The 12854-nt window shown below is 43.3% G+C and overlaps 1 protein-coding gene across 1 annotated transcript in view; it reads left to right on the top strand.

Annotated features, from left to right (window-relative positions):
* Positions 1-1360: 1360 nt before the first annotated feature.
* LOC137888135 (TBC1 domain family member 2A-like) overlaps positions 1361-12854 on the top strand; it is a 14181-nt gene continuing 2687 nt past the window's right edge. The window contains exons 1-11 of the mRNA XM_068731454.1: positions 1361-1604; positions 2741-4510; positions 4759-4882; positions 5929-6049; positions 6133-6248; positions 6371-6591; positions 7007-7276; positions 7514-7618; positions 7746-7856; positions 7942-8114; positions 8202-8313. Coding sequence (XP_068587555.1) covers positions 2744-4510; positions 4759-4882; positions 5929-6049; positions 6133-6248; positions 6371-6591; positions 7007-7276; positions 7514-7618; positions 7746-7856; positions 7942-8114; positions 8202-8313 — 3120 coding nt within the window. The 5' untranslated portion in view covers positions 1361-1604; positions 2741-2743. The remainder of the gene's footprint in view (positions 1605-2740; positions 4511-4758; positions 4883-5928; positions 6050-6132; positions 6249-6370; positions 6592-7006; positions 7277-7513; positions 7619-7745; positions 7857-7941; positions 8115-8201; positions 8314-12854) is intronic.

The raw sequence follows: 12854 nt of genomic DNA, 5'->3' as shown, positions 1-12854 counted from the left end.
CTGTTAGTTTACCATTAGCTTACTGTCACTTTACCATTAGTTTATCATTAGCTTTCTGTTAACTTATTATTAGTATTCTGTTAAAACGTGTAGCTTGTTAGCTTTGTTAGCATCTAGCATGCTATCACAGGCCCTAAATTCACTTCCTGTCTGAGTCCCAATAACTTCAAAAATGTTCCTGTCGTCATAGTAGGCTAAAGGTCATTTACACGTCTTTACAAAATACTACAATTAAATACTCAAGTATTCAGTAGATAATTTCTCAGATGAAATGAATATTACTCTTTTAAAGACATTAGTAAATGTACATTAGTAACAATAAGGGTTTTAAATCGGCTCCAGTTTGTCGTCAGTTTGTCTTCATTCTTCACAGTAAAGTTTGTTTTAAAGCTCCGTCCCTGAGAAATGAACCACCATTACTACCACTACTCCATTAACACATCCATCACTTTAACTCTTGTTTATCCTTTGAAGTGTTGGAATAACGTCATGTCATTATAATTACTGTTTAAATGAAGCATGTCCATGTTTCTCATCTCAGTTTCCTGTTTGTAACATTTAAGAACTTATTTTCTGGTTCTGGGTTTACTTTTTTATATTTATCATTTGTTTTGTAAGAAAAATAATAAAATTGAAAATTGAATCTGTTTGATGGCCGTCTGATTTCAGTTTCAGATTATGATATATGTTAATATATTATTCTATAAAATATTCTTCACATCACAATACATAAACAATATATTATATTATAAGATATTTTCTAACAATGATCTAGAGAGGAGGACCTTCACACTTTCCCGAAGTCTGAATTACCCACAATTCATAGCGTTGTGACATAACACGAGGTTACCTGGGGACCTGGTCCTGAAGCCGGTTTCATGGATTGTGAGATTATATTATATTATAATATTATATTATAAAATAATCATTATATATTATATTATAATATTATAATTATATTATTATATTGTTATATTGTTATATTATTATATTATACAATAATATAATAATATGTTATTATTATATATTATTATATTATAATATTATAATAATTATTATAATATAATATTTTAATATTATAATATTATCACAAATATGAAGATTTAGACTCATAACTCAGAATAAAAGAGTTTAAACAGACACAAACAATAAATCACTGACCGTGTGAATGTGTTTTAATTAATATATCCTATTTCCTCATAATAACACTAGTGACGTCACTTTACCGGACATCACATGAATAAATCACATCTACTGTCATCTTTTATTTTGAAAAGTAATGAGCGAGAACACGTCGAAACCAGCTCTTATTGTGACATAAAACGGAAGTTATCGCGGTGAGTTGATGATTTGTTGAGAGCAGAAGAGAAAAGTACGTAACCAGCTCGAGACACCAGGAAGAGGAGAGAACCCGGAGTAAAGCAGAGAAGAAGAAGAAGAAGAAGAAGAAGAAGAAGAAGAAGACGAAGAAGAAGAAGAAGAAGAAGAAGAAGAAGAAGAAGAAGAAGAAGAAGAAGAAGAAACAGTCTCTCAGTCTGACTTTAAGAACAGGATCCAGACCAGCGAGGTGTGTTCAGGCCACGCCCCTTCAGGTAAACGCTCAGGTGTGTTTCTGAACAGGTGAGGACACGCATATACACGGTGTGTGTGTGTGTGTGTGTGTGTGTGTGTGTGTGACTCTAGAATCTCAGCTGTGAAGTGTTTTATTATTATTATTATTATTATTATTATTATCAGTGTTTATTAATGTGTATTATTATTATACGTGTGTTTTATTATTATTATTATTATTATTATTATTATTATTATCAGTGTTTATTATTAATATTATCAGTGATTATTATTATAAGTGTGTTTTATTATTATTATCAGTGTTTATTATTATTATCAGTGTTTATTATTAATATTATCAGTGATTATTATTATAAGTGTGTTTTATTATTATTATTATTATTATTATCAGTGTTTATTATTATTATTATTGTCAGTGTTTATAAATGTTTATTGTTATTATTGCGGCACTAACAGACACTTCTTGTCATTATGTGTCATTACTGCTGAAATCATTTCCTGTAGTTTGAATGTGTTCTGTACTTCTTAACAAGTACAAAATACTGCCTTCATCCATCATGATGTTTTTATTATGTTTTATCATTTAAAGTTATAACAATAGAAAGTAAAATAAAGTTCTCAGTGAAGAAGAACTTGTGTCTCCGGATGTTTTTATGATTTTGATCACTTGAAGAAGAAGAAGAAGAAGAAGATCTGGTGTTTCATTCATAGTAATAATGCTCCTCTGACTTTAGGAGATTAAAACCAGACATAAAGTACTCGTTAAGGATTAAGTCAGTTGATGGTTTCCTAACCAGTGAAACCATCACAGACAGAGACTCTACCGCCCACAGACTGTTTGTAGAGTCAGAACCAGGTCAACACCAGAACCTCCAGGACGTGACGGAGCATAAAGAGTCTGGAGATGTAGGATCCTGGTCCGCATAGAAGGTTCTGGTACCACCTCATGGATTAATTGGTACCAACCAGCTCCACAGTATGGCTTCATAAAGGGGGGACCTCTCATGTGGATAGGTTCTGTGGTTCCCCCAAGACCCCCCTCTACACACCCTTTCATGGTCTTTACTTGCTCTGTACATGTGTTCTAAAGTGGTGTGTTGTCCAAACAAAGCTCCATTTAATTCTACCAACATGAAAACATCATGAAAGTTCCTCTCTCTGTTTTCAGAGGATGGATGAAAGCAGCTCAACAGGAAGTCACAGCGCCGCCTCGTCCCACCGGCTTCCTGCTGACGAGGTCGAGCTTCAGCCAGCTTCTGAGGAGCACAACTGGAAGATTCTGCACTGGTCCCAGACCCACCAGAGTCCTGCAGAGACCCACCAGATTCCTACAGAGAACCCCCAGAGTCCTACAGAGAACCCCCAGAGTCCTACAGAGACCCACCAGAGTCCTACAGAGACCCACCAGAGTCCAACAGAGAACCCCGAGAGTCCTACAGAAACCCACCAGAATCCAACAGAGAACCACCAGAGTCCAACAGAGAAACGTTTGAGTCCTGCAAAGAAACATCTGAGTCCTGCAAAGACCGAACAGAATAAAGAAGAGTCCTGCAGAGAAACCAGACCATCTGCAGAGAAACCAGACCATCTGCGTCTCACCGAACACAGAATCCACAAGGATCCTCCGACTTATAAACATAAATTAGAAGATTCCCAAACCACACAAGATCAACTAAAACCAAATGGTTTTATTGAGGAACAAAAACTGAGGAAAACAGAAGAGGCTTCTCCAACTAGACCAGATCAAACTAAACTAGGTCCTCTTCCTCCAGAGCAACAGAAAACCAAAGAGTCTCCTTCTCCAAAGGATCAACCAGAACCAGATCCACTAAAACCAGATCCACTAAAACCAGCTCCTCTTCTCAAGCTCCAAGACCAGCAGAACCACCAGGATCCACCTTCAGAGAAACTCATTTCAACATCACCTGAGAGGCATCAGGGCCACCAAGATCCTCTTCCTCCTCACCTGAACATTCAGCGGGCTCCTCCTCCTCCTTACCTGAACATCCATCAGGCTCCTCCTCCTCCTCACCCGAACACCCAGCGGGCTCCTCCTCCTTCTTACCTGATTATCCATCAGGCTCCTCCTCACCTCAACACCCAACGGGCTCCTCCTCCTTACCCAAGCACCCAGAAGCCATCTCTTCACCTGAACACCTACCAGACTCCTCCACCTCACCTGAACAACCAGCAGGTTCCTCATCCTCCTCCTCACCTGAACAACCAGCAGGTTCCTCCTCCTCCTCACCTGAACACCCTGCAGACTCCTCCTCCACCTCACCTAAACTACCAGCAGGCTCCTCCTCCTCCTCACCTGAACAACCAGCAGGTTCCTCCTCCTCCTCCTCCTCACCTGAACAACCAGCAGGTTCCTCCTCCTCCACCTCACCTAAACTACCAGCAGGCTCCTCCTCCTCCTCACCTGAACAACCAGCAGGTTCCTCCTCCTCCACCTCACCTAAACTATCAGCAGGCTTCTCCTCCTTCTCACCTGAACAACCAGCAGGTTCCTCCGCCTCCTCCTCACCTGAACAACCAGCAGGTTCCTCCAGCCCCTCCTCACCTAAACTACCAGCAGGTTCCTCCTCCTCCTCACCTGAACACCCAGCAGACTCCTCCTCACCTGAACCTGGTCCAGGCTCCACCTCTCATCAAAGAGGTGTTCTGTGACCAGGTGGGGCCGCAATCTCTGGATTCTTCTTCAGGTGCCCCTAAACTGTGTGGCTTCCTACAGAAGCAGGGGGGGCCCCTGAGGGCCTGGAAGCAGCGCTGGTTCACCTACGAGGAGAAGAAGAACCAGCTGTTCTACTACCGCACGCCGCAGGATGTGACGCCGCTCGGCCAGGTGGAGCTCTGCAGCGCCACCTTCAGCTACCCGCTGAAGGCTGAGAGGGGCACCTTCCACATCAGGACACCTGAACGCACCTTCATCCTCAAGGTAGGAGGAGTCACAGTCCGTCAGGGACCGTCTCTGTCTGCAGGTATTTAACACAAATAAAATATATTACATATATTATATTATATAACAACATCTCACCTGGTTGAATGGTTCAACCAATGAGCTCATATTCACACATCGTATACAACAAGCATTCAGGCTCCCGTTGAAGAGCAGCTGTAAACCAAACTTTAAATGTGCGTGTCTTAATTCATTCATTATATTTGATATTTGATATACTACTACAGGCCGTGAGCCAGGACCTGATGCTTTATTGGCTGCAGCAGCTGCAGGTGAGACGCTGGCAGCACAGACGGAATTCCACCTGTCGAGACCCGACAAACAACAACAACAACAACAACGACACTGCAGGTAAGAAACCAGGAGACAACCTCTGGTTCTTTAGAGTGAAGTCAAAGCTTCATGTGTTAAAGCTGCATTCTCTCCAGTGTCCATCAGGGGGCGACTCCTCTGGTTTTATAGAAGTCTATGAGAACATGACTCTACTTCTCTCTTGATTTATTACCTCAGGCTGGTTCAACAACCACAACACAACAAGTACTCAGCAGAAATAGAGGTTATTTCTTTAATGGTTGTTGGAGAAAATAAATGGCTTACGTTGATAACGGCTTCCATGGCAATAAGCCACGCCCCCCTTTCCGGCACCAGAGGATGTCAGGAAATGTTCTCCTTTAATGTGTGGAACAGGATGTGATGTCACACGGACGGACTGGATGCCTAATGATTAATCAACTAACCATCATCAGACCCGTTTGCGACTGATTTTAATCATGTTTGTGGACTATGTTGATTATTTGTTGAACTTCTAAAAAGAGACACACCAGTGTAACTTGTGTTTCTGACCACAAAGCTTTTATTTTGAAGGCCCTCCTTCCTCCTCCCACAGTGTCTACTTCCTGTTTCTGAAGAAAGTTTATTGTTACTCTCATCAGTGACCTCATCAGGATGTGATGTCATTCTGAGTGACAGGAAACACTGAAGGACTAAATATAAACCACTGGTTCAGAACTTCATTGAGTTTTGAGTTAAACCAGATGTTTCACCACCGGTTCGCTTTCAGTGTGAATTTAATAACAAAACATAAAGATAAGAAATGATAAATGATAAAAGTCTAAATGAAAAGTGTAATTGTGACAAACGAAGACTTGAACCACGACAGTCTTTGTGTTCTTCATGTTGTTCTTTGGGACGATAATCGTCCGTTTGTCAGACTGAATAAGCAATAATATATAATACAAAATAAATTAAACATTAACACATAGATATAAATGGCATTCTAAGATTAAAACTACATTAATGTGAAAAAGCTGCATACTGAATGTATGATGAAGACTACAGATTATCGATCATGTGATGAGTCCTTTAACATTGATCATCATCTGAGCTTTATTCTGCAGACAACTTCCTGCCCGTGTTGACCGGCCCGCTGGGTCTGGTGGGCGAGGAGGCTGCCAACGTCCCGTCACCGAGGACGCCGCTCACCAACATGTCGCTCAAACACCCGCTCATCGAGATCCAGTGAGTGTTTAATATCAGAGCCCGACTGAGACTACGTTTCCCATGAGCCTCAGCGCTACCTTATTTCTTTGCGTGTTGTACAGAAACTCTGTCCACAGTTTTCGTAAGAGGGCGTCTCAGGAGTTGAGTCAGAGTGTGTTTCATGTCGACGGTGCACCGAGTTTCCCCCCGAACTCTGCAGAACCCGACAAAACTACGAGTACGTATTCTAGTACAATAAGTAGTACTAGTATTAGTATTAGTACTAGTATGAATATTAATTATAATACAATAAGTATTATTTATATATTCTATAACACTGTCACATGTCATTCTCTCCAGCTCCGTCCGTTGAGACTCCGCCCCCTCTCCTCCCATTGGCTGAGTCAGCAGGTCAGGTGACCCCCAACTCACCTTCGGCGTTGGACCATCGAACCAGGAAGACGAAGACTCGCAGCTCGTCCCCCATGACGGTCGTCTGCAGAGACTCTCTGTCCTCGGACCGGACGTCCCGTCTCCAGCAGGAGAACCTGGTGCTGATGGAAGACGTCAGAGCTCAGAAGGTGATCAATAACTCAGTGATCAGATACATATTGATCCACAGGGTCGTCAAATAAAGTAATGTCAGCTACAGAGAGGTGCTGCTGATAATGACGATTATTTAATAATAACACTAACGATGATAATATCAGTAATAATAATAATAATAATAATAATAATAACAATGATAATAATTATTATAATAATAATAATAATAATATCAGTAATAATAATAACGATAATAATAATGATAATATTAATAACAATGATAATAATAATATCAGTAATAATAATAACGATAATAATAATAATAACAATGATAATAATATCAGTAATAATAAAAAGAATGTCAATAATAATAATAATATCAATAATAATCATAATAATAATAATAATAATAATATTTCAATAACAATCATAACAATGTGTCGGGTCTAGGAGCTGGTGTGGATCCTCCACAAAGCCTTGGAGGCGTCTCAGCTGGAGAAGAGAACCTGTGCAGAGTTTCTGGCAGAGAAAGACGAGCAGCAGCGTCTGGAGCTGCTGAGACATCGAGAGCGACAGGCGGCCGACCTGAGAGGTCAGCTGGAGGAGGTGAAAAAGGAGGCTGAGGACACCAAGAGGAGTCTGTCTCACAGAGATGCTCAGCTGCTCGACCTGCAGGACAACATCGGGATGCTGATCGAGAAGAACAACGCCAAGCAGGAGGTGAGTCTCACCTCAGGACAGAACACCTGGTTCAACACCTGAGGACAAATATCTACTCAATAACAACCCAAAATCACAGTTGTATTGTTTATAGAAGGCTATATTAATCTTTCTCACCTGTACTGAGATCAGATGATTTGTGTTTGTATGTCTGTGATGTTGAATGACTTCCTGTTGTTTCCTGTCAGGTGATCTTAAAGCTCTCTGATCAGGTGACTTCCTGTTGTTTCCTGTCAGGTGATCATAAAGCTCTCTGATCAGGTGACTTCCTGTCTGTCCTCTGACGGTGGTTTGAACTCTCAGACCTTCAGACGGCTTCAGAGAGACATCGAGAACCTGAAGGTGAAACTCTTTGAAGCACACAAACAGAAATAAATATAATATTTATTACACCTGTGTATATTGTTGTCACTCTACTGGTATCGGCCACAGAGATCCAGTATGAACTGGTTTCTCTCGGATTCTTCAGGACGACATTGAGGCGTACAAGACTCAGAACCAGTTCCTGAACTCTGAGATCCACCAGCTGACTAAACTGTGGAGGACCAGTTGTGAGCAGGAGAAGAGTCTGATGGTGAAGGTGAGTCCAGCTGTTGAACACCTTTATCAAGGTTTCATTAAAGCTTGGCTTCACGCTGTGTTTCCTGTCTCCTGATTGGCTGTAGTGTTCCTACCTGGAGGCCAGTCACTGCCAGGTGGAGAGCCGCTACCTGGGCGTCCTGAGGCAGCTGCAGGAGACCAAGTCTCTGGATCCGGTCCAGCGGGGGAAGGTCCAGAAGATGATCGAGGAGGCCCTGAAAAGGGAGCTGAAGAGCGCCCTCCAGCTTAACGTGGCCAGGTAGCAAGGACGGTCACAACACCGGGGTGGACAGAATAACAGGAACACCTGGTGCATTGATTATGTTAAAATCTGTTGTATCCTCAGAGATCACGACAAATACGGATTCAAAATCATCCCAGAATACGAGGTGGAGGACATCCAGCTGCTGGCAAAGATTCAGGCGCTGGAGATCCGCTCACACAACCTGCTGCATCAGGTAGGAACCCTCACCTGTAGACCTGTAGACCTGTAGACCTGTATACCTGTAGACCTTTGTACCTGTAGACCTGTACATCTTTGTACCTGTAAACCTTTGTACCAGTAGACCTGTACACCTTTCTACCTGTACACCTGTAGACCTTTGTACCTGTGTACCTTTAGACCTGTGTACCTGTAGAAATGTGTATCTGTGTTCCCATGGACTTGTGTACCTATTAGTGGTGTAACAGATCACGGATCGATCTGTGATTGGTTTGGATCAGTCCTCACGGTTTGGATCAGTCCTCATGGTTCGGATCACTTGTGAACCACGGATTAATTGAGTATTTTCTTTTACAGTTTAATCATCATAGTGCATAATAAAGTTGTACTGCTGCTGTTCCTTTTCAAGTAACAAGTCCCTGAATATCAATGTAGAGTGTCAGTGAACAGATATAAAGCAGTAGTGTGTTTACGTGAACGGAGCAGCTTAGAAGCATTTAACGGTGAAAGTCATGGCGTGCGGAAGAACTAAAGGTGTCATTGAAGTCGCAAGTTTGGGAGCATTTTGTCTTCCTGTAACTTATAATGACGGGATGAGGGTGGTGGACAAAACCGTGTATATACCGGTATGTAGGCATTGTTTAAAGAGAAAGACATACAACAACGGTAATACATCGGGCATGTCCACACATAAAGAGACACCATCCCGGTCTGGCATCGACAGGGGCCAAGGCACAACAACAACAACAACAACAAGGTATCATCGCAGCATTAAGTTTGTGGCAGAATCAGACTGGACTAAAGCTATTACAGCATCTATTGGGGTCTTTATTGCTGCAGACATGAGGACATTCTCCATTGTGGCAAACAAAGGATTTCAAAATCTGGTTAAAGTGCTCTGCTTTCTTTTTTTTTTGTTTTTTTATTAACTTTTTGATATTTTTATTATCTCACCAGTTTCATCGCAAAAAAGGAGGTACTTGGGATACTGGGAATTTTTTTTAATTTGGCACGCAAGCCAGTCGTGGTGAAAATTGCAGTCTGATTGGGGTGTCTAGCTGCGGTATGAAATATTGGCTCAATAGCGCTTCCTATTGAGTAGCCCCAACATTGGGTTTCACCTAGCTGTATGAAATTTGGTAAATCCTCTTGGAGTTTTTCATCAAACCAAACAGAAAGTCGGCCATTTTGAATTTCTGACGTTTTTTGACCATTTCAAGGCATCATACTTTAACGAACTCCTCCTAGAGATTTGACACGATTGACTTCAGAAAACGCAGTACGTTTCACCTAGATGTATACAATTTGGTAAGCAGATGTATCACATGTTGACTTAAAAAAAAGTCTTTGGGGTCCATGCTCTAAACCCAACCGCAAGTCAGCCATTTTGAATTTTGTATGAATTTCTCGTTCCAGGTGCTGTATTTTAACGAACTCCTAGGCAATTAATCAGATCAACTTAGAATTTGGTCAGAACAATCTAAAGACCTTTGTGATTAAAAGTTACTAAAAGCTTGAGGTTCCATTGAACAACATGGACTTGGTGTATCGGCCATTTTACATGGCTCACCATCATCCAGGGAAGTTGATGATGCTCCCCCATCAGCCTCCAGCTCTGCCTCTACCATAGAGGGCGTATTAGTCGGATTCAGGAGTTCCTCAAAGTGCTCCTTCCACCGCCCGATTACCCCCTCAGTTGAAGTCAACAGAGTCCCATCCTTACTGTATACAGCTTGGATGTTTCCCCATTTCCCCCTCCTGAGGTTCCAGATGGTTTTCCAGAAACACCTTGGTGCCGACCGAAAGTCCCTCTCCATGGCTACTCCGAACTCCTCCCACACCCGCTGCTTTGCGGTGATTTCCCTGGTGGAAGTCACTGAGGTAGTCAAACAACTCCACAGTGGCAAAGCCCCAGGGATTGATGAGATCCGTCCAGAAATGCTGAAGGCACTGGGTGTGGAGGGGCTGTCTTGGATGACATGTCTCTTCAACATTGTGTAGAGGTCTGGGACGGTGCCTAGGGAGTGGCAGACCGGGGTGGTGGTTCCCCTGTTCAAAAAGGGGACCAGAGGGTGTGTGCCAATTACCGCGGTATCACACTACTCAGCCTCCCTGGTAAAGTCTACTCCAAGGTGCTGGAAAGGAGGGTTCGGCCGATAGTCGAACCTCGGATTGAAGAGGAACAATGCGGATTCCGTCCTGGCCGTGGAACAACGGACCAGCTTTTCACTCTCGCAAGGATCCTGGAGGGGGCTTGGGAATACGCCCATCCGGTCTACATGTGTTTTGTGGACCTGGAGAAGGCGTATGACCGGGTCCCCCGGGAGATACTGTGGGAGGTGCTGCGGGAGTATGGGGTGAGGGGGCCACTTCTGGGGGCCATTCAATCCCTGTACGCCCAAAGCGAGAGCTGTGTCCAGGTTCTCGGCAGTAAGTCAGACTCGTTTCCGGTGAGGGTTGGCCTCCGCCAGGGCTGCGCTTTGTCACCTATCCTTTTTGTGGTATTCATGGACAGGATATCGAGGCGTAGTCGTGGGGAGGAGTGTTTACAGTTCGGTGGACTGAGGATTGCATCGCTGCTGTTTGCAGATGATGTGGTCCTGATGTCTTCATTGGGCTGTGACCTCCAGCACTCACTGGATCGGTTCACAGCCGAGTGTGAAGCGGTTGGGATGAGGATCAGCACCTCTAAATCTGAGGCCATGGTTCTCAGCAGGAAACCGTTGGATTGCCCACTCCGGGTAGGGAATGAGTCCTTACCCCAAATGAAGGAGTTCAAGTACCTCGGGGTCTTGTTCGCGAGTGAGGCAACAATGGAACGTGAGATTGGCCGGAGAATCGGAGCAGCTGGGGGCGGTATTGCAGTCGCTCTACCGCACCGTTGTGACGAAAAGAGAGCTGAGCCGTAAGGCAAAGCTCTCTATCTACTGGGCAATCTTCGTTCCTACCCTCACCTATGGTCATGTGGACTGGGTCATGACCGAAAGAATTAGATCGCGGGTACAAGCGGCCGAAATGGGTTTCCTCAGGGGGGTGGCTGGCATCTTCCTTAGAGATAGGGTGAGAAGTTCGGTCATCCGTCAGGGACTCGGAGTAGAGCCGCTGCTCCTTTGCGTGGAAAGGAGCCAGTTGAGGTGGTTTGGGCATCTGGTGAGGATGCCACCTGGGCGCCTCCCTAGGGAGGTGTTCCAGGCACGACCAGCTGGGAGGAGACCTCGAGGGAGGCCCAGGACCAGGTGGAGGGACTATATCTACAAACTGGCCTGGGAGCACCTCGGGATCCCCCAGTCAGAGCTGGCTGATGTGGCTCAGGAAAGGGAAGTTTGGGGTCCCCTGCTGGAGCTGTTGCCCCCGCGACCCGATCTCGGATAAGCGGGTGAAGATGAGATGAGTGAGACCATCATCCATCAAGCAGTTGTAAGTCGACTGTACTTTGTCAAAACTGTCCCAAACTTGACATGCTTGATGACTGTCATGACGTTAGGACTTCTGCATGCCAATATTAACTCATATACATAGCGCCACCTACTGGCAACCATGGACGTAAGCAGGATTCTATAATTACAGCAGCCCAAACACTAAACTTATTAAAAGGTTTGTGGTCACACCATGAGAAAAAAACATCTCTGATTAGAGATAACTTAGAGATAAGTTAGATAACAGTGGTTCTCAAACCATGTCAGTGGGCATTAGCATAAATGATCTGTCCAGAGCTTCTACATGAGAATCAGGTTAAATGTTACAATGAATGCTTCACACTACAATCTAAAGTTACAGAAGAGCTTAAAATGAAAACAGTGTTAAATTAAAGTGTTCAAGTAAAAGCAAATGACACTACTGTTCTGTTAACTTTCATGTAAGTCCAAATACAATCAGCAGGACACTGCAGGGAGTTGAACCCCATCCCAGTAAACTTGACAGTCTCTTATGTTACAAATATTGAAGCACATTCATGCACATTCATTTTCTCAATGATCTTAACAGGCTTACATTTATGATTGTATCGGAGGTACACTCAAAACATTTGAGGCTTAAGACCTGGCAACATGATCTTGCTACGCTGCTGGTCGACGCAGGAAACATCACCTAACTCGTTCACGCAGTGTATGATGGTCACAGAAATGCATGACCGCGTCACCCAGAGTCCTGCCAGTACCCTCGGCAGCTTTAATTTTTATTTATTTATTTCATTTTGTTTCAAATTGGACATCTTCAATATTTTTTTTTTCATGTAAGACTATAGCCCAAAGTTATTTGCTTTAAGTGTTCTTGAAGTTCTTTAATTAATAAATGGAAAGCAAAGTTAGATTTGTCTTTGCTGATCCGAAAAATTATCCGAACCGTGACTCAAAAAATGTGATCCGAACCGAACCGTGAGTTTTGTGATCCGTTGCACCCCTAGTACCTATGTACCTCTAAACCTGTGTACCTGTAGAAATATGTACCTGTAGCCCATCAGATCAGCTGATCAACAATGAACAGATTGTGATCGATGGTATAAGAAAAGTCCTCACAGGTACACATGTGTGGTTGTGTCCTCTGAGGAAGTCGATGTAA

The sequence above is a fragment of the Cebidichthys violaceus genome, unplaced genomic scaffold (genome assembly GCF_023349555.1).
Source record: "Cebidichthys violaceus isolate CVI_PGR_0920_01 unplaced genomic scaffold, fCebVio1.0.p SCAF_519, whole genome shotgun sequence".
NCBI classification, from domain to species: Eukaryota; Metazoa; Chordata; class Actinopteri; order Perciformes; family Stichaeidae; genus Cebidichthys; species Cebidichthys violaceus.
This window is presented reverse-complemented; position numbering and strand designations above follow the sequence as displayed.